At 37.1% G+C, this 22,840-nt stretch overlaps 1 protein-coding gene across 2 annotated transcripts in view; it reads right to left on the bottom strand.

The window, feature by feature from the left end:
* Nucleotides 1-22,840, bottom strand: part of GALK2 (galactokinase 2) — a 229,553-nt gene that overhangs the window by 185,735 nt on the left and 20,978 nt on the right. For both annotated transcript variants that reach the window (XM_006895302.1, XM_006895301.1), the window contains exons 3-5: nt 19,263-19,386; nt 13,591-13,681; nt 10,717-10,863 (exon numbers count right to left, since the gene is read on the bottom strand). In XM_006895302.1, the coding sequence (XP_006895364.1) occupies nt 10,717-10,863; nt 13,591-13,681; nt 19,263-19,386 (362 nt within the window). The remainder of the gene's footprint in view (nt 1-10,716; nt 10,864-13,590; nt 13,682-19,262; nt 19,387-22,840) is intronic.

Below are 22,840 nucleotides of genomic sequence, written 5' to 3'. Positions count from 1 at the left end.
CCATGGGAAAGTCTGCTGTTAGGGACCTCTCCAAAGTACTGAAGAAAAAAATACTGCATGGTGCCACTGTTGAAAAGCAGGACTGACCTCGGGGTTGGGAGGAAACTGAGAAGGATGGTTTCAATAGTGTATATATACTGCATTGAAACAGATGAGGGAGAAAACTGTTTAAGAGGGAAAATTATTAGGGATTTTTTCATGACAGAAGTCCAGAGCGAAGGCTGTATAGTGGAGTGGACCTCAGGGGAGGAATTGTAAAACAATGAAAGAATTTTTCTTTTACTTTTCCAAGGGGGTAGTGTACTAGATGTGAGGGTTGGGAAGGGAGAAAAGTGCAACAATAAATGAATGGAAATCCAAAGTCTCTGTAAATTTTCATTGAAATTAACAATAAATTTTTTTTTAAAAAGGAAGAAAAAAAAACCAGCAGTTTCTAACCCGAAACTCGTAATTCTTATCCCCAACACAGTATGTGTCACGAGGCAAAAACTCACCCCTTAATTCTCACTTTTTTGGTTACTTCAAGTTACCAGATAATTCAAGCAAAATGATATATCCATTTTTGACTTTTATTTGCTGCCTTCCTATCAGAGCAGAGTAGGAATTAACTTCACTCCTTGAAATCCTTTTCAATAAAATTAAGCTAAAAGTTTGGTCAAATCAATGTCCACTATGCTATTTGTGCAATCAAATAATGTAAAATTATTTATTCCTTTCAAATACAATGCTTCTTTTTATTTAATAATTGTCAATTTTCTCATTTTCTTAATTTTATTTGGATGCCTAGATTTTCTTTGATTATCTAGCCTTCATATACCCTATAAAAGCTCTGTAAAACTCTCTCAATCCATTTTTGTTCACATGGCCATACACGTCACTTATTTCCCCCCAAATAGTGCTTTTGATTACTGATTCTTTTACTATGATCAGTAACATGTCTTTCTCACACTTCCATTCTTTTTTAATGACTTTTCTATAAACTCAAGTTTATAATACGGATAATATGAGTTCTTTCAATCCAAGAAGTTTCTCCCCCAGTTTGGAGACACAGTTTTACCAGAAAATAAAACTTAATCACTGTTTTCTGCTTTTATTTTCTGCATAGATATTGGATTGCTGAGATTAATCAATAGATGTTCTTATTTTCCTCTTATTTTCCTACTTTATCAAAGGGGTCTTCTAATCTTTACCCTGAATTTTTATTTCCAGTATCCTATTTGTAATACCCAAAAGCAGTTGGTTTTTTATCTATTCCTTTGTTTAGAAAATAACACACTGTTCTTTTTTAAAGGATTTAATATTTTATTTTTCTCTGAGGACATTCCAGCTTCTTTGAAGCATTCTTCTGCTCTCAGCCCAGCATTGTCTCTGTTTCCTCTGTGTTTCTCCTCTTTGTTTCTTGATTTGTCTGTATTTGTTTGCTTTCTTGATCTCTCTACTTTATAGTCTAGACTTTCTTTCAGAGTCTAATAATCCTTTGATGCCCTATCATATTTAAGAGTGTAAAATTCTGATTAAAAGCTTTTCAAATGAGTGTTTAATAGAGTCAGAAATAGTTGAGCAATTTGGGGGGGTTACTGTCACCCAATGTTAGTATCTATAAGTATTTTCCCTGGGATGACTCAATTCCCAGATGAAACGGAGATGAACTAAGATGGATCCTCCAATATTCCCACAGGTCTGGAGAGTGGGAAGTCTGCCATGGGTTAACAGTAACCAGAAGAGATGAGCTGGGAATGTCAGTATTCAGGTGTAGAATGTCCCCTAGTCTTCCAGTTCTCAATTCCATTTTTTTTTTCAGCAAAATTTTCAGGTTTTATTTTCACATTATGAGACATAGTGTATATAGTTTCTTTTTGGTTTTTTTAATTTTTACATTTGTTTACATACAAAATTCATATTTTGTATAATTCATGTATATTGGGTTTCATACATTCCTTCAGTCACATTGTGTTTCAAACACTCATATGCATTGTTTTATAAAATTAATCATCACTGATTTATGCCTATTAATACCCATCTTTACAGATCCTCATACAGATCTTTCCTAATTCCCTGCACACACATACTCCTAAAACCACCAACTCTACCATCCTATCATTTCCACCCCTCCTTACCACCTTCTGTCCACCTACCATCTCCCCTTTCCTTTTCAGACTTTTATCCACATCTTACTAGTCATCTTTCTACTTTTTACAATAATATTCTTATCAGTATTTGTCCTTACACTATTGAGTTTGGTTCCACAACATAATGCTCTCTAGACTTTTCTATGTTATATAGTATTCCCCTTGCAAACAGGGACAGATAAAAATGCCCATTTATCACCACTCCTATTCAATGTTGGAAGCACTTACTAGGACAATAAGACAAGAGAAGGAAATAAGAGGCCTCCAAATTGGTAAAGAGGTGGTAAACATGTCACTAAATGCATATAATATGATAGTATACACAGAAAACCCAAAACTCAACAAAAAAGCCCTGTTTGACCTAGTAGATCAATTTAGTAGAATGGCAGGAAATAAGATCAATATATAAAATCAGTAGAATTTCTCTACAGTAGCGAAGAAAAGACCAAAAACGAAACTAAGACAGCAACACCATTTACACCACAAATTGAAATACTTGGGAATAAACCTAACTAGAGACACAAAAAGGAAAACTACAATACATTACTGCAAGAAACTACGTTGTTGTTGTTGTTGTTGTTGTTGTTGTTGTTGTTGTTGTTGTTTACCATAGTCTAAATCAACCCATAGCGGACCCTCTGGCAAGTTTTCAGAAGCAGTTAATCATGTAGGAGGAAATTTCCCATCGTTGGCTTCAAACATGCCTTCAGGATTACAATGCAGCTTCTTGCCACTTAAATGGAAAAAATATTTCATGTTCATGGACAAGACAACTCAATATAGTGAAAATTACAATTCTAACCAAAGCAATCAACATGTTTAAGGCAATCCTAATATAAATACCAAACACAGTTTTCAAAGAGATAGAAAAGGCAATTGGCAAATTTATTCAGAAAGGAAAGAGACCTTGAATAAGAAAAACAAAAACAGAGTAGGAAACATAGCACTCCCCGTTCTCAAAACCTACTACACAGCTGTCATAACCCAAACAACATGGTTCTGGTACAATGATATACACATAAACCAATGGAACAGAATCAAGAATCAGAAATTAATGGTCACCTAGGACTCAATTCCATTTCTTATCCTATCTCTTGGTGTGCTCATTGTGCCCAAGTTTGTAAGTTTACTAGTTGTTTATCCAGAGATGCCTACAAAGATAGGGGGGAATGGTTCCTTAACTGTGAGACTTGAGGGTCTAACTGCTCCTCAGTGAATAAATTTCAAGTAATTCCCACTGACCCTATCACTGTATGGTACCAGGGGCCTCTAATTGCTGAGCCTGTCCAGATGATCATGGAATGAGTCAGCTTGCATCCCCTGTGTATCTCTTTCCAGAGGCACTTGGCTCTGACCTTTCTCCACACTGCTAAGTTATATACCATTCTGCCACCCACTTTCAATCTTTGTATCTTGTGGTTTGGGATGATTTATGTCTCCTTGATTTATCAAATAGGGAGTTTGTGTTTTCTTGTTTTCTTTAATGTCCAGGGATTATTCCTGCCCAAAAAGATTGATTGAGAGGATAAGGGGGGTGGGGGGGGGAGGGGGGGGGAATAGTAGGTATGGCTTTATTCTGGCATCTTGAGCCCATAAGTTTGTGTGGTTTTTTTCATGGTGTGCCACTTTTGGGTTTTGGGGTGGTTTTTTTTTTCTTCTTTTAATCACACCATACACTCTTTGTTACATTCTGATTCACAATTCCTAGCTTCCAAATTTTCTAGGTGCCTAGCCATCTTGTTTTACTGATTTCAGAGGTGCAACATTTAGTTTACTGCTGAATTAACAAGTTTCACATCTATTTATCAAGTCTCACTTGCAGTAATAGTTGTCTGCAACTAAAATGACTTATACTTAATATACACATAATTGTGAGGTAAACATTCACCACTTTTTTCAGGACTTGGTCTACTTATCGAAAGGGCTAGTTATTTTCTACTTGTCTTCTGCTACCCCATTTTCACACTTTTCTATATCCTAATAGGTATTCTACAGAAAACTCCTCTTCCTGTCCTCTCTGACTTCCATCCTCACCCTTTTAGCCTTAGTCTTTGCCCGCTTTTTTATATTTTTGGTTATTTTCTAGCCACTGCTCCTGGAATATAATGATTTTTAGCTTCATTAATCCTAGTTGGACCCTTTGACTCTGCATATACTTCTGCAAATAGTTTCCCTCATTAATATAAGAGTATATCTTCAAGTTGTACTCTATACACCATTTGCTTCTTACTAGGACACAGAAGGACATATCAATCAAAAGAGTATTTTGAACTAAAGGGGATTCATCATTAAAGTCCCTTTAATTCTTATTTGCTAATTATTTTTACAAGAGTCATATATATGACTGTCATTTAATTAAAGGGTTTGAACAAGTTAGAAGTTTCTTTTCAGTCCAAGAGTCTGTCTCAACTACAGCAGAAAACTCTCCAAATAATTACGTTCAGCCTTAGAAAATATAAATATTGTCATCACAACTTAGATTATTAGCAGGGTAGGCGGGGATATATGTATTGTTCTCTTTAAACTCTAAACATTGGAGTTAGACAATTGTGATAAAGAAACAATATTTTTTTTACTTTGAAAACAAGTTGTTGTTGTCAAGTTGGAATGGAACTATAGTTGACATAAAGCATGTTTATTGTTATAGTAATTACTGTTGTTGTTAGGTACCATTGAGTCAAGTACAATCTCTAGAGACCATGTGAACAACAGATCTGATCTGTGTCCTATCCTATGCCTTCCTCACACTTTCTTTTTTTTTAAATTTTTTTATTATTATTATTTTTCCTCACACTTTCTAACATACTCAAGTCCCTTGCAGCAGTCACTGTGCCAATTCATCTGCTTGAGGATCTTCATCTCTTTCATTTACCCTCCACTTTTCCAAGCATGATGTCCCTCTCCAAGGAATAGCCTCTCCTAGCAATATGACCAAGGTATGTGAAACAAAACTTTATCAGCTTTGCCTAGAAGGAGCACTCTGCTGAACTTGCTCCAAGACATAATTGTTTGTTCTTCTCCAACACCACAGCTCAAAGGCATCAATAATTCTTCTGTCATTCGTATTAACTGTCCAGTTCTCAGATGTACAGCAAGTGACTGAAAAGACCATAAAGGCCTCCAGAATTCAATAGAAAGTTCACGTTTTTATTTTTTTTATTTTTCCTTTTTATGTTCTCCTTAGATATTGTCATCATGAAGGGGCCATAAAACTATGAAAGGTAACAAATATTCCTACAAAAAAATAAAGCCATTAATTGTCTTCACACACCCCTCTAGCTACTAAAGTATCTCTTTTCCATGCACAGACAAACATTTTAGTCAACTAACCTTTTAAACTTACTCACTTCCATAGACCTTTTAATCTATCTTGAACTGTCCTCATCAAAGTTTTAACCCCCTTGTTGCTAAATCTAAGGAATCTTCTAACCTTGTCCTACTGATCAAGATGCAGTGGTCAAAACAGAGCAAGCGCATTATTTATTCTTTCTCCATACTTTTTCAATCTGCATGCTGAATAAATCATTTGAGAAGCCAGACTGTATTAAAAGAATGCACCAATAGGATTGGAGGAAGACTCATCAACAACCTGCACTATGCAGAGGACACAACCTTGCTTGCTAAAAGTGACAAGGACTTAAAACTTTTGCTGTAGAAGATCTAAAACTCCAGCCTTCAATAAGAATTACATCTCAACATTAAGAAAATTAAAATCTTCAACACTGGGCCAATAGGCCACAACATGATAGATGAAAAAAAAGATTTAAATTATCAACAATTTCATTTTACTTGAAGCCACAATCAAAGCTTTTGGTACTAGCAGTCAAGAAAACAAAAGAGGAGAAATTTGCTCTCAAGGACAGCAAGTGCATTAAATGTACTTGATCCAAGCCATGGTCTTTTCAATTACATGCTACACATCCGAAAGTTGGACAATGGTTAAAGATGACAGAAGAATCAATGCCGTCAAATTGTAATGTTAGAAAATAGTACTGAATATCCTTTGAACTGTCAAAAGAACAAACAAGTCTGTCTTAGAAAAAGTCCGTGTACCTTAGAAGCAAGGATGGTGAAGCTAGCATGTTCTCACAAAACTGGGTTTGTTGTTGCAAGGGGCCAGACCTTGAAGAAGGATATCATGTCTATAAAGGTGGAAGGTCAATGTAAGAGAAGAAGACTCTCAACAAGATGGACCGATATGGTGGCAGTAACAATGGGCTCAAGTATATCAGAGATCATGAGGATAGGACATGATACGGTAAAGTTCAGATCTGTTGTTTATAGGTCATTATGAGTTCTAGCTGATTCAATGGGACATTACAATAACAATTTTTTTACCACACTCCACCTCTAGATATTTTCCTCATTCTTCTAGCTTCAAAAACCATTTATATACTCAAAAAAATATTCAGTGTTGACTCATAGCTGAGCCTCCAGCAGGTTTTCAGAGACAGTAAATTATATGGGAGATTGCTCATTTTTCTTCACTGGAGCCACAGGGAAATCTGAACTGTGAGCTTTTGGGTTGATAGCACAACTCTTTACTCACTAAGCCGCAAGAGCTCCCTTTGGGATTAAAAGTATATATAGCTCATTGCCACGCAACAGATGGGCAAGGTTCAGATCCATTGTTCATAGGGTCACTATGATTTATAGTTAACTCAACAGCAGTGAACATAGGGGGTAGGGTGTGTAGTGACTAAGAGTACTGAATATACCATAGATTGTCACTCTGAAGACTAAGGTGCACCTGATACAGGCCATGGTCTTTGCAATCACTTGCTATGCATCAGAGAGTTGAACAATAACGAGGGAGGATAGAAGGAGAATTGATGCCTTTGAGCTGCGGTGCTGGAGAACAGTATTGAATATACACCATGGACTGCTAAGAAAACAAATAGGTTTATCCTGGAGAAGGTTAAACCAGACTGCTCCTTGGAGGTCAAGATTCTGAAACTTCATTTGACATACTTTGGACATGTTGCAAGGAGGGACCAGTCCTTGGAGAAGAAGTCATGCTCAGGAGGGTGGAGGAACAGCACAAGAAAGGAAGACCCTCTATGAGGTGGACTGATTCAGTGACTGGGGTATTGGGGGTAGGTGTGTCAGAGACAGTGAGATTGACACAGGATAGAGAAGGGTTTAGGGCTGGTGTACACAGGGTCACTGTGAGTCACAGGCAACTTGACAGCACATAACAATAACAACAGCTAGGAGAACAAACAGGTTCATCATGGAAGGGGTGAAATCAGGCTGCTGCTTGGAGGCAAGGATTCTGAAGCTCCATCTGACATACTTTGGGCATTTTGCAAGGAGGGATCAGTCCTTGGAAAGGGACATCATGCTTGGAAGGGATAGATGTGTCAGAGACAATGAGGTTGGCTCAAGATAAAGCAGGGTTCAGAGCTATTGAACATATGGTCACTATGAGTCACAAGTGACTTGAAGGCACATAACCACCACAACAACATGACCAACAGATATGACCATAAAGCAACTCTATGACCAACAGATATGATACAGATAAAGATATGGAGCTCTGCTAGCCAAATAGCAAGGAGATGTGTAACTAACCTAGAAGGAAGTAGTTCAATCCCTGAGTTGATCCACAGGAGAAAGATGAGTAACCTCTTTCCATGACATTTACACTACCCTCTTGGAAAAATAAAAGAAAAATTCTTTCATTGTGTTACTATCCTTTCCCCCAGGTCCACTCCATTATGCAGCCTTCATTCTGGACTCCTGTCATGACAAAAATACCTAATCACATATCCCTTTTAAACAGTTTTCACCCTTATCTGTTTCAATGTAGCATACATTATTGAACTCATCTTTCCCAGTCTCCTCCCAAACCCAAGGTCAGTACTGTTTTACAACAGTGCACCATGCAGTATTTGTCCTTTTGTGACTGAGATACTTCACTTAGCATAATTCCTCCAGGATCACCCATTTTGAATAATATTGCATGAGTTCTTCATTTTTCAAGGAATGATTTTTAAAAAATACATTTGTTACATTTTCTCATTAAAATAGATTTTATTCACCTATGTATATTCATTTTCTTTTCTATTATATTGTACTTTTACCAACTGGTTTCATAATGAGGTAATAGCTTATTTTTATGGATTTTCTAATGTAACGTGCATACCCAGATGATTGTAACAGTCTTTCTTCTTAATTGTTAAGGATTAATCAAAACTATAAATAGTTTTAGAAGTACCAATACATTTCATCTACTTTCTTCTGAAGAAAAAAGGAATTATATTCTTTTCTCTTTAATCTTCAGATGTAGGAGAGGTATCCACTTCCTAAACAACATGCCTCTGGAAACTCTATGAACTTTGACAAATGATAATAGTTATAGAAAGGCTTCAGGCCTTTAGTTCATAGGGTTACTATGAGTCGTGCTCAACTCTACGGCAATCAACAACAACAGACTACATGGTGAGACAGGAACTCTTTTACATTGTAGGTGGAATTGTATAATGGTACAACCACTCTGGAAGGCAGTTTGGTACTTCCTCAAAAAGCTGAACATAGAAACTCCATATGACCCAGCTATTCCATTGCTTGGAATATACTCCAAGAAAATGAAAATTAAGGCTCAAACGGAAACTTGTACACCAATATTCATAGTAGCACTATTCACCATTGCAAGAACATGGAAACAGCCCAGCTGTCCAACCACAAACGAATGGATTGAGAAGTGGTACATTCATACAATGGAATACTACACAGCATGCAGGAGCAATCATTTTGTAAATTACTACCTAACTTGGAAGAAACTGGAGAGCATTATGTTGAGTGAACTAATTCAGTCCCCAAAGGACAAATAATAAAGAAATCCATTACTGTAGAATGAGTATGAGAATCCAAGGTGGGGGAGTGTAGAAATAGAGGGTTGAGGATGGGGATGGGGTAGGGTATTTATCGCAATTCTATAGGTGGGTGGGGTGAAGGAAATGTGAAGGATCTTTTGAGAAAAACAATGTATTCAAACTTTGTACATAAGTCAGAATAAAATTTTTTTAAAAATTAAAAATAAAAACAATAAACAATTTATTTGGCTAGGGAGTTCTGGTGTCCTAGTGGTTAAGAAGTTGCTCTGCCAACCCTCAGGCACATGGTCTTAATCTGTTAGCTTCCCTGTAGGAGAAAGATGAGAAATCTCCTCTTGTATAATTTACTGCCTCCGAAAACCCATTAGAGGGTCAGCTATGAGTTAGATCTGACTCAGCGGTACCTAATAACAATGACGACAGGTAAGCTGATGGTCTAGTCTGTTAAGAGTTTCACTAACCCAAAGTCATGCAGCTTTAGAAGTTTGAATTCACTAACAAGTCTGCAAGAGAAGGATGGACAATATCCTGTCATGCGACAATCTCAGAAATCCAATGGAAGGCCAGCCATAGACTGGTTCAGACTCAGTAGCAATGAGGGAGTAAGTGGGTGATTTACTTGTCTATACACATGGCATTGCCTTGAGTTAAAATTAATTACATACCAACAGATTTTTCTTTCTCTTTTAGATCTATTTCCTATATACATTGTTTGGTACAAAGCACTAAATAAAATTTGAGTGATAAACAATGAAAAAAACAATAAAAATGAAAAAATAAACCATCAAAATACGACCAGGGAAAGCACATTTGATATATAGACTCTTTCCCCTGTTCTCGCACCACTAAAAAAATTATTATATTAAGTAAGCTACCTTTTTCCTCAAATAAGTCATTACTTGCAAAGGAACTATGCATACTTACATAAAATAGCTACGTCTTTCTTTGTCCTTCATATATACCTTCCCTTTTACATAAGATTTTGAAAGTAAACATTTAAACAGAAATTAAAGAGAAACTTTTCATGTGGTTGACTTTTTCTTGATCTGACTAAGGACCAGTTTGTGTTTCCAAATCATCTGTAAACTTAGCAGTATCCATGAGGTAAAGAAAACCAATAACAATATGTTATTTAAACTAAAATTCTAAAGCATTGATTAAAGCTGAGCACATCTACTCTGAACTGCAAAGTCAGAGATTTTATGTGAACTTTTAGAAGCTTCCTAACCTCCATTAGGATTTATGTTCACTTTAAATACGCTCTTCCTTTGCAATGAAACATTTTAAAGTTTATTTCCGTGACTAACTTGCTGGAATAAACAGGTGTTATACTCAGTTCCTTTATTTCTTGGGTCTCTACTCTTTTTCTCGACGGCTTGTCAAATATTTCATTTAAAGTTTTGTACGAAAATAAGCAGGCCCTACTATAAGGCCTAATATTTCTTACTCTAAATTTAACTTCTTAATGAGGTGATAGGAAAAGATATCCGTGCATTCAAACTCAACACTCCATCCAAGGGCATTTTCATACACTTACTCACAAATCTGTTCTTCGTGTACAAGGTATCAGCTACCTAACTGTGATTTCATTGAAAGCAAGACTTGTAAAATTAAAATGTTTATTTACTTGTGCAGTTTTTGCATGTCAGAATTTTTCAAAGAAAGGTATTGTAACTTCAAGATTTAGATGCACATTGCTTATGAAATAAGATACTTGAAAGAGGCTTACAACATTTAAAGTTAGTTACCTTAGATAAGCTCATTCCCAGCGCTGTGAGGGTTACCAAGCCAGCACAACAAACCAAAGCACTGGAGCTGGAGAGGCCAGAACTTGGTGGGATGTTCCCATCGACCAGGCAATTCATTCCAGTCAAGTTACTAAGATCAAAGTGTTCCTAAGAATATGTGAGAAATAGCATTAGGACACTTGGTGTGGACAGGAATTAAGAGAAATCTAGTTTGATTCTTCACAGAGCTAAAGTCTATCAATGGACTTATTTTACTACTTATTAAAACTGTTTATGAAATTCAATTTAGTTGAGATATTATTGACATATTATTTAGCAACTCTTAAACACAAGGTAAAGTAACTTGAAGATTATCTTTTATTTCATTCAACAAAATCTATTGATCCATGCCCTAAATCTGCATTGAATGTTCTTTTTCTTGAATACCAGCACATTTTAATGAATGTGTTCTTGATGTTGTGTACTGTTGAGTCAAAACTGACTCAAAGCTGACCCTTCAGCGGGTTTTCAGAGGTTGTGAAACACACTAGAAGAGATTGTCTATCTGTCTCCCATGGACCAGCCAGCAGATTCAAACTGTGTGCCTTCAGGTTGGCAGCACAACTTTTCACTCACTAAGCCACCAGAGCTCCCTAAAAAGTATACTGTTGTTGCTATTTTTGTTGTGTGCCACTAAGTTGGAATGGACCCATAGCTGATGCTCCCAAGGGTTTTCAAAGGCAGTAAATTGCACGAGAGGAGAATGACCATCATTCTCCTTAAGAGCAACTGGTAGATTTGAACTGTGTGCCTTCAGCATTGCAGCATAGCTTTTTACCATTAGGCCACCAGAGCTCCCAGTATGATAATATCTGTAAATTACTCAAATTATGGTAGCATTTGTAAATTACTCAGAAGACTCAACACCAAAGTGCAATGAAATACTGTTGCATTACATAATTATGCATTCCATCATATATTACTATCTTGCGGAGAAATTTAACAAACTAATTAGAATAATCAAAGTAACAACAAAACTCTGGATATGAAAATTTTTCTGTGTTTCCTTAATTCCTAGTCCTTTTTTCCTAGTTGGCAAAATTCACGCTGCACAAAAGACACTCAATTGGATTTGTATCTCTTCTTGATTTCAAGCCATCTAGAAATTTCTTGTCCAGAAATACAAATTATGAAACACTGCTGCTGCTGCTAATGCCCTTTCATAGAGAACATCAAACAGCTTGATAAGAAAAAAAAAATCCTTGGAAAATACCATTCATTTAGCCATAAGCTTATCTATTGGGTATCTTCAATTTGAATCATCCTTACAACCTTATTGTGCAATGTTTAAATTAAGATATAAAACAGATTCAAAAACACAAATGAATTTTGCCAAATCCTACAATAGTTCTATCCCAAATGGATAACATGTTCATTTTAGTATAAACAGATTATCCCCTGGAACTTTCTACTATTTGAATTAGAAGTTTTCTGAACAAGCAAGCCTTTACATTTTTGTCATTGTACAAAACTGGTTTCATATATAAGTTGGCAAATCAAAAGGATGTCTTTAAGACACAAAATATTTAATAAAAAATACAAAACAAAGCAACATGCATTATTTAATTTTTTTATCCATATGTTACCCAAAATAAGCACTGTAATAAGAAAAATCAAATTGCATCTAGTAGGAAAGTGATTTCCAAGACTATAATTTCCACTAATGCATATGAAATGTCAGCTTATTTGAAAACTTAAAATCTACCAGTAACTTATGCGCAGGGGGAGGGGGAGATTAATCATGAGGTTGTACAATTTGATGGGCTGGTGAGGGAAATTGAAAGAATTTGTTCTTGAAAATAATGTATTCAAATTTTGTAAATAAACTAGGAGAAAATTTTAAAAATAAAGTATAAAGAGCAAAGAAAAGTTATTTTGCCATGTATCTCAAAAGAATAAAATTAAAAACATCAAAATGATAGAAATCCTTAAAAGCAGAACTGTGATGGTTGGAGTACAGAATCATACATCAGAAGGTGGTTTGATGGGTGCAAGTCATGGATATGGCATTGAGTTTAAATACAAATATTTAGATAGGGCCACCAGGAAGTAAGGAACATGAACTCTCTAAAGCATAGATTTGGTTTTGGTTTTGAGGTCTTTTTATTTGGGTCTAAAAAGGTAAAATCCACCATTCCTGGCTCTTTACTTATGAACCGCTACACCTAAGATCAGTTTTTAATCATGTGACTCTAAAAATGGCAAGTACTGATTTTTTTACTTAGAAGAGACACTGTAAACAGCTTACTTTGTTCTTGCATGGCACTATATATGTTACAAGTAATTATGCATTCAATTAGTCTCAAAAAATACTTCCAATAGTAATAGTAATATCAGAAATAATAGCAATATCACTAAGCCATCAGAGGATGCTAATAACAATGAGTTATTATTTATTAAATACTTCCTACGTGTTAAAGTACAATATAAGTCTTTAGACAACTCTGTAGGTACAGCATTGCCATCCTTTTACAGGTAACAAATTTGAGAGGTTAAATTAATGTACATGAGTAGAACCTGGATTCAGACTCTAACACTTCCTTACCCATATACTCCTAGGACAAAATGTAATAGTATAAGAATGTATCCTCCAAAAGAAAACTTAAGCAAAGATAATCATAAGATATTTGTCATACCCACATAATTTATTACCACAACCAGATATGAAAACCACAACTAGTCCATATGAATTTAACTACATAAGAAATTAATAAAACAGAATTAAAACTCTAATTAGTGGTAAAAGAAACAAAAAGACTATAGCAAATAAAATAAATTTGGTATCATCTACTCCACAACCTCAACTGTTAATAGATACCTCCTAAAACAGTTTACCTGAATTCCTTTAAATCCACAAAGGAAATAATTGTGCCACAGAGGATTGGTTTTGTCAATCTGAATATTATTAGCACTAGTAGTGTAGTCTCTGCAAAAACAAAAAGAAGCCAAGTAAGCCTGACCAGCAAAAATAAATGGCTGACTGCTGCCATCTGGTGTCAGAATAGTAACACTCTCCTTTACCATATACTTTTCCACATACATAAGGTACTATCCAAAAACAAGGAGCATCTCTAATTGCTAAAAGTTAGAAGAAGTTGTAGGAATCTCAGTGACTAAATGATTGACTCTTTTCTTTTCCTGAAATGGAGAGTAACCAATATACTTTAATCTATCATGATCAGAAAGCTGATAAAGTACTAGGGATGATAGGAGGAGAATTGATGGCGCTGAGCTGTCATGCTGGAGAAGAGTATTGAGTATACCAAGAGAACAAACAAGTTCGTCCTGGAGAGGGTAAGGCCAGGCTCCTTAGGGGTAAGGATCCTAAAGCTTCATCTGACATACTTTGGACATGTTTCAAGGCACGATCAGTCTTTGGAGAAGGAACATTACTTGGGAGGATGGAGGGACAGCACAGGAGAGGAAGACCCTCAATGAGATGGATTGACCCAGTGACTGGGGTTATGGGGGTAAGGTGTATCAGAGACAATAAGATGGGCACAGGAGAGAGCAGAGTTTAGGGATGTTGTACAATAGGATCGCTATGAGTCGCAGGAGACTCAACAGCACATAACAACATCATGATTTTTGTTTTTTCATATTGGTCTTCAATAAACTGGTGGACCCACATGAACACTAATCCTCTGGGATGGCTGTCAGGAAATCCCAAATTAATAACCGCCACACACTCTGTCACTCATCTGATTTTATCATCTGCATAGCTTGGAAGGAACAAAAAAAGAAACTGATAATAATTCTAATGGAGCATACCAAATAAATAAGATTACATGAGTAAAAGAAATTAGTAAATAAAAATCTAAATGAAGGAAAAGTCACTTACAAGCTTACTTCCATGGAGTCAGATCTGATTCATAGTGACCCTCCATTAGGTTTCTGAGGTTGTAAACAGCAACAGGAGGAAAGACTGCCCAACTTTCTCCTGTAGAGCAGCTGGGGTATTCCAATCACAAGAGAAACAGTCTATGGGCTAGTGGCACAGCTCCCAGTGGAGTAAGCTACCAGAGCACCCAGAATTTTAGATGTTACTGTAGTTGTTGTTGCTAGGTGGCATTAGAGTCAAGTATGACTCACAGCAACCCTATGAATAACAGACCTGGACCCTGTCCTATCTTACAATAACCTCATCATCTCTGACACTCTTGAGCCTATTGGTGTAGTCCCTTTGTCAATAGATCTTGTTAGGTGCATTCCTCTCTTTTGCTGATCCATCTTTCCAAGTACTATGTTTCCGTAACCTCTCCTAGCAATGGAAATACGAGAGCAGAGATTCGTCATCTTTGCCACCAAGGTGAATTCTGGCTGTATTTTTTCAAAGAAATGTTTGTTTTTTCTGTTGGCAGTCCATAAAATACTTAGATACTCTTCTCCAGCACCACAAACCAAAGGCATCAATCATTCTTTCATCTTTATTTACTACCTAACTCTCATACAGCAGGTGATTGAAAAGACCATAGTCTGGATCAGGCACACCTTAGACTTCAAATTGACATCATTGCTGTTCAGCATTTTGGAATATCTTACAGCAGATTTTGCCCAATGCAATATGTATCCTTATCTCTTGACTGCTGGTGCCAAGGGTGTTGACTATTGATCTGAGGAAAATGAAATTACTGTTTCAATCTTGTCTCCATCTACCATGATATTGTTTGTTGGCCTCATGGTGAAGACTGTTGTTTACTTATAAGTAAAAAACATACAAACAAAAAACCCTCAACCAAATACCATATGTATAATACATAAAAAATAACTCAAATGGATCACAAACTCAAGCATAGTTTAAGTTCTAAATAATACTGTAGAGAAACTAAAAGGACAAACCACAGACTGGAAAATAGTATTTGTAAAACATGTATCTGACTTACATCTAGAATATATATGGAACTTTTCCAGCCCAATCGAGCTGTGGTAATACAGTTGGGCTGCTAACTAAAAGGTTGGCAATGCAAATCCACCAGTCCCCCCATAAAAGGAAGACAAGGCAGCCTGCTTCCATAAAGATTTATAGTCTTGGAAACCAAAAAGGGCAGTTCTAGTACGTCCCATGGGGTCACTATGAATCACAATCCATGTACAAATCAATTTTAGATTGAGAAAAAAATTAAGACTTTCAATAAAGATATAAAAATGGCAAATAAGTACATGAAAAGATATTCAACATAATTAACCATTATAGAACTGAAAACCATAATGAGATAGTGATCACATCAAGGAGTATGACTAAAATGGAAAACAATGACCATATTACATGTAAACAAAGGTACAATAAAACTAGAATGTTCGCTAACAGGAAGGCAAAATGGCACAAATTCTTTGAAAAGCAGGAAGTATCTAAAAAGGTAAACATACACATACCACATGACCCAGAAGCCCGCAGGTCAAGGCTACCTTCAAATTTGGGGGCCTGAGGGGCGAAGACAACAGTAAATACCAAATCTATAGGATTTACCAACCTCCCCTGGAAAATTCTTGTAGCATAAATCAAGGAGAAGATGCCCTTAAGCACAAGAAGTCAATCCTGGAGCAGAAGTTCAAAACTCCTGAAGTCAAGAGAGAGTGCCCACAGAGGAAGAAACTGCTAGCAGCTTGAGGCGTTAGGAATCACAGAAGATCAGAAAGATTGAAATATAGGCCATTACTTCAAGGGCTGGAGAGGGGAGATTGCTGTTGAATGAAGTAGGTGGGAATAGATGTAAATAATGGTGGAGCAGGGAAAGGGGTGGCTCAAAACACACCTGGTAAGGGTGGGGACAACACAGAATCTATTGGGGGTTTTTTCTACTACTGGAGAATATTTTTAATCTGTTCTTTTCTGTAAAATGCTTATCTGCCAGATAATGTTCTAAATCTGAGCAACCAAATTAAGACAGACTAGGAAGGAGGATTGGCCATCCACTTCTGAAATAGCAGGCCTTTGAAAACCCTATGTACAACAGAGCACACTTAGACTAGCAGATATGGCTGAGTCCTCAAGTATGGGAACAAACAAAAGGAGGAACAGCTGTTAAGCAGAGACTAGGGATGTGAGAACCATGAATGTAGAAAAATTGGATATTGTTAAGAGGGAAATGAAATGCATAAATATTGACATACTAGGTATTAGCGAAATGAGATGGACTGGCATGGGTTATTCTGAGTCAGAGGATCATATGCTCTACTACGATGGAGACGAAAAGGTGAGGAAAAATGGGGTTTCTTTGATAGTCAAAAAAGTCATTTCTCGATCCACCTTGAAGTACAATGTTGTGAGTGACAGAATAATATCCATACACATACAAGGAAGTCTAGTGAATACCATCATCATTCAAATATATGCATCAACAACCAGAGCCATAGAGGAGGAAATAGAAGATTTCTACCAACATTTACAGTCAGAGACTGATCAAACATGCAATCAAGATTCATTAATAATAATGGGTGACTGGAATGCAAAAGTTGGGAATAGAGATGAAGGATCAGCAGTTGGAAAGCATGGACTTGGTGACAGAAATGAAGCAGGAGATAGAATGATAGAATTTTGCACAATCAATAACTTACTCATTGCAAATACATTTTATAAGAAACACAAACACAGGCTACACACATGGATTTCACCTGATAGTATGCAGAGGAATCAGACTGATTACATCTGTGGAAAGAATCGCTGGAGAAGCTCAATAATTAGCTGTGAAAACTAGGCCAGCTGCTGATTGTGGAACAGATCACCAACTACTCATGCAAGTTAGAGCTGAAGCTGACTGAGGAAAATTAAATCAAATCCACAGGAACCAAAATTTGATCTTGAGTCTATCCCACCTGAATTTCAAAACTATCTCAGGAACAGGTTTGAGGCCTTGGACATTAATCAGCAATGACTGGATAAGCTATGGGAAGGTATCAAGAATATCATCTAGGAAGAATGCAAAAGGTCATTACAAAAACAGAAGAGGAAGAAAAAACAAAGATGGATGTCAGAAGAAACTAGAAATATTGCACTGGGATGTGTCCTGTCTCCACACCTTTCCAACCTGTATGCAGAACAGATTATCCGGGAGGCTGGGATCTATGAGGAGAAGTGTGGCATCAAGATTGTAGGTAGATTCATCAACAATCTGTGTTATGCAGTTGACACAACCCTGCTTGCTGAAACTGAGGAGGACCTGAAACGCTTGCTGCAGAAGGTCAAGAACTGAAGCCTTCAATATGGATTGAAGCTCAACATCATAAAACAAAGATTCTCATTACTGGTCTGACTGGCAGCATCATGACGGATGATGAAGAAATTGAAATTGTTGACAGCTTCAGTTTGCTTGGCTCTACAATCAACACTTTTGGTACCAACAGCCAGGAAATTAAAAGAGGAATTACATTGGGAAAGTCTGCTGCCAGAGACCTCTCCAAAGTACTGAAGAGCAACAATGTCAGTCTGAATACTACGGTGCACCTGAACTAGGCCATGGTCTTTGCAATTATTTGCTATGCATCAGAAAGCTGGACAATGACTAGGGATGATAAAAAGAGAGTTGATGCCTTTGAGCTTTGGTGCTGGAGAAGAGTACTGAATATACCATGGACTGCTAGGAGAACAAGTTCGACCTGGAGAGAGTGAAGCCAGGTTAGTCCCTGGAGGCAAGGATTCTGAAGCTTCGTCTGACATACTTCAGATATGTTGCAAGGTGGGATCAGTCCTCAGAGAGGGACGTCATACTTGGGAGGGTGGAGGGACAGTTGAGGAGAAGAGGACCCTCGAATAATGGATTGATTCAGTCACTGGGGTAATGGGGATGGGCGTGTTGGAGACAATAAGATTGACAAGGGATAGAGCAGGGGTTAAGGCTGTTGTATATAGGGTCGCTATGAGTCACAGGCACATAATAACAACAAGTATTTATCCTAGAGAAAGAAAATGTGTTCATGCAGATATTTTAATACAAATTTTCATAGCAGCATTATTATTCTTAATAGTCAAAAGCTGAAAATAACCCAAACGTTCAATAGGTTAATAAATTTAAAATTTTTTATGTACCCGGGACCCTGACAATCTACCTCTCCTTCGCTCACTCATTCTCCATGTCCCTACCATAGTTCTTGCAGGAATTATCTATCCAATAAAATACCTTCATCTAAATCTTTGTCAATGTCTGCTTTTCTGGAACATAAAAAACAAATCCTATTTATCATTTTGGCAAAGATTTAAAAAATTTTATTAAATCAATATGATAAACTGTTATGTTCCCATTTGTAAATATTTAAAATATCCAAAGAAAGTGCTTGAGGTAATGTAAAGTTTTCTTTAAAGTATACAAAACATAGATGTGCCTATATGTATTTTTTAACTCAACCACAAAAAAAGTAATAGAAAAAGATCATCTGCACAAATTTTCCACACAAAAGAATTTCTATATCTTGCCAAAAGTAGCACCTAATCAAAGGCACTAATAAAAGTTTGCAAAGAAACTATCCAATAAACACTAACACTCCTGCATACAGTAACAATCCTAAATACTCACGGATACAGGGGGTTTGTATTGGCCAGTTGGATAATGTGTGTTTTTACTGGCTCCACGGCTATTAGCATATCTTGTTCTACAGCCATAGGAAGAACAGAATATCCACAATAATCTATATGCTCTCCTAGGAGAAAAAAAGAGAGACAGTATTGTTAATAAACGAAGCAAAAGGGGAAAAACCTCAAGGTAAGTAAACATTCAGAAATATTTTTACTACAAGGTAGGGTTTTTAATTGAAAAGAAGTCTGGGAAAAGCCACCAGTAACCTGACAGTTGGTCATAGTTTGATGCTTGTATGTTGCCATGATGCTGTAAGCTATGCCACCAGTATTTCAAATCCCCCCAAGTCATCCATGGGGGAAAGGTTTCAGCAGAACTTCCAGACCAAAACAGATTAGGTAGGAAGCAGGATTGGCCATCTATTTCTGAAATAACTGGCCCTTCAATGCCTTACTAATAGCAGTGCAATGCTGTCTGGAAAAAGTGCCAGAAGGTGAGGCCCTTGGCTGGTTGGAAGGCATTCAAATGGGAGAAATTGCTCCTCAAAGTAGAGTCTACCCTAATGACATGAATGGAGTAAAGCTTTCAGCCAATGAAAGACCTTCATTTCCTTACATAACACTATTTCAAAAGAGGAGAGACATCTGCAAGCATCAAGTAATAACAGGAACACAGAATGTACAATACATGAATCAGGAAAATAAGAAGTTGTCAAAAATGAAATGTAATTTATAAATACCAATATTCTAGGTATTACTGAATTGAAATAGAGCAGTATTGGCCATTTTTAAAAATATTTTTATTGTGAATTGAAAAAAGTTTACAAGGTTTATTAGTTTAAAAGAGCTCTGGTGGCTTAGTGATAAAGAGCTCCATTTCAAACATAGAGGCAGGCAGTTTGGATCCACCAACTGTTCCACAGGAGAAAGATATGCAATCTCCTGCGTGATTGACTGCCTCTGAAAACTTGCTGGAGGGTCAGCTATGAGTTGGTTCCAACTAGACAGTAACAACCACAAACACTGGTTCATAAGAATTTAAATGCTGTTGTTGCTTTTGGGTGCCATCATGACAACTATAACTCATAGTGACCCTATGAACAACAGATCTGAAACTTGCCCTATCCTGTGCCATCCTCTTAATGTCTGTCATGATCCAGCATATTGTGGTAATCAGTGTGTCAGTCCATCTTGTTGAGGGTCCTCTTCTCCTGACTCTCCACCTTTCCCAGTATGATGCCTCTCTCCAAGGATTTGTTTCCTCTTGAGAATACACCCAAAGTCAGTCAGATAAAGTTTGGCTATCCTTGCCTCTAAGGCACGTTCTGAGTACGCTTCCTCATACACAATTTCAAATAGAAGCTAAAGAAAATTAAAACAAGATCATAAAAGACAGCAGATAAATTTATCTCACCAGAATTTAGAGATCATTTCAAGAATGAAATATACTGTGGAATGATATCCAGAACACCATATATGAAGGTAACCAAAGGTCATTTTAAAAGACAAGAAACAAAGAAAATACCAAAATGGATGTCAGAACAGACTCTTGAACTTGCTTTACAGCAAAGACAGAGGCTAAACCATGCAGTGTTTCCTTGTTCCATTCAAACGACAGCTTCTTGGTCCAAGCATACATTTTGTATGAGCACAATTAAGTGTTCTGTGATTTCCATTTTTCTCAATGTTAGCCATAGTTTGTTGTGATCCACCCAGTCAAATGCTTTTGCATAGTCAATAAAACAACAGACATACTTGCAATATTCTCTGCTCTAAGTAAGGATCCATCTGATCTCAAAAATGACATCTATCTCTGGTCTACAGCACCTTCTAAATCCAGTTTGAACCTCTGGAAGTCATATGTCAATGTATTGTTCAAGTTGATTTTGATAATCTCCAGCAATATTTTCCTTTTGTGTGATATTAATGATGTGGTTCAATAATTTCCACATTTTGTTGGATCATTTTTCTTGAATATGGAAAGAAATAATGGATCTCTTCCAGTTAATGATTCAGGCAGCTGTCCTCCAAATTTCCAGGCAGAGACTCACGAGGTCATCAGGTTTGCATTTGTTTGTTGAAATATGTCAATCAGTACCACATCTATTCCTGGGGCCTTATTTTTTTCCAGGTCCTCAACACAGTTTAAACATTTTTCTTTTTTTTTTAAATAATTTTAATGAACATTTACAGAGATTTTGGATTTCCATTCATTCATTGCTGCACTTTGCTACCCGCCCCGCCCTCCTCTCCCACCCCCAGTTTGCTCCTCTCTTTCAAAAGTAAGACTCCCTCCCTGGTACACAATCCCCCCCCGCACCCCCCCACCGCCCCAAGTACATTCCACTATGCGACCTTAATTGTGGACTCTTGTGATAACCATAATACCCTATCATACATCGCTTTTAAATTATTCAGTCCCTCATCTGTTTCAGTGCAGTATACACAATTTATCCAGTTTTTCTGTCTTACCCCCACCCTGATATCAGTCCCATTTTACAGCAGTGGCACCTTGCAATATTTGTCCTTTTGCGACTGAGATATTTCACTCAGCATAATGTCCTCCAGGCTCACCCATTTTGAATAATATTGAATGAGTTCCTTGTTTTTCAATGTAAACATTTTTCTTAATTACCATTGGTTCTTGTCCATATGGTACTTGTTGTTATAATGTGCCATTGAGTCACCTGGGATCCATAGCAATCCTATGTACAACAGCTCTGAAATCTGCCCTGTCTTGAGCCAGTCTCACCAACTCCACACACCAATATCCATTGCTTCAGTCACTATATCAATCCATCTCATCCAGGATCTTCCTCTCCTGCACTGCCCTCCCCCCCACCTTTTTGAAGTATGATGTCCTTCTCCAAGGACTGGGTTCTCCATGTGCCCAAAGTATGTGAGACAGAGCTCCAAAATCCTAGTCACCTAGGAGAAACTTGATTTCATCCTCTCCAAGACAGATCTATTTTTCTCAACAGCCCATGATACCACATTTGAAGGCATTGATTCTTCTTCTGTCATCCTTAGTCATTGTCCAACTCTCTAAAGTATAACAAGTGATTGTGAAGGCTTTTGACTGTATGGATCAGAACAAGCTATGGCTGACTCTGAGAAGAATGGGAATCCCCGAACACTTGATTGTGCTAATGTGAAACCTATACTTGGACCAAGAGGCAGTAGTCAGAACAGAGCAGGGAGACACTGGATGGTTCAAAATCAACAAAGTGGTCCATCAGGGATGTTATTTTGTCTCCATTCCTTTTCAATCTGTATGCAGAACAGATCATCAGAGATGCTGGACTGTACGAGGAAGAATGTGGCATCAGGATTGGTGGGAGAATCATCAACAACCTGCGTTATGCAGATGACACAACCCTGATTGCTGAAACTGAGGAGACCTGAAGCGCTTGCTGCAGAAGGTCAAGGACTGCAGTCTTCAGTATGGATTGAAGCTCAACATCAAGAAAACAAAGATTCTCACCAATGGGCCAATTGGCAGCATAAGTATGGATGCTGAGATAGAGACTGAGATAGTGAACAGTTTTCGTTTACTTGGCTCCACAGTCAACACTCTTG

The sequence above is a fragment of the Elephantulus edwardii genome, unplaced genomic scaffold (genome assembly GCF_000299155.1).
Source record: "Elephantulus edwardii isolate Elephantulus edwardi_28Jun2011 unplaced genomic scaffold, EleEdw1.0 scaffold00164, whole genome shotgun sequence".
In the NCBI taxonomy this organism is placed as follows: domain Eukaryota; kingdom Metazoa; phylum Chordata; class Mammalia; order Macroscelidea; family Macroscelididae; genus Elephantulus; species Elephantulus edwardii.
This window is presented reverse-complemented; position numbering and strand designations above follow the sequence as displayed.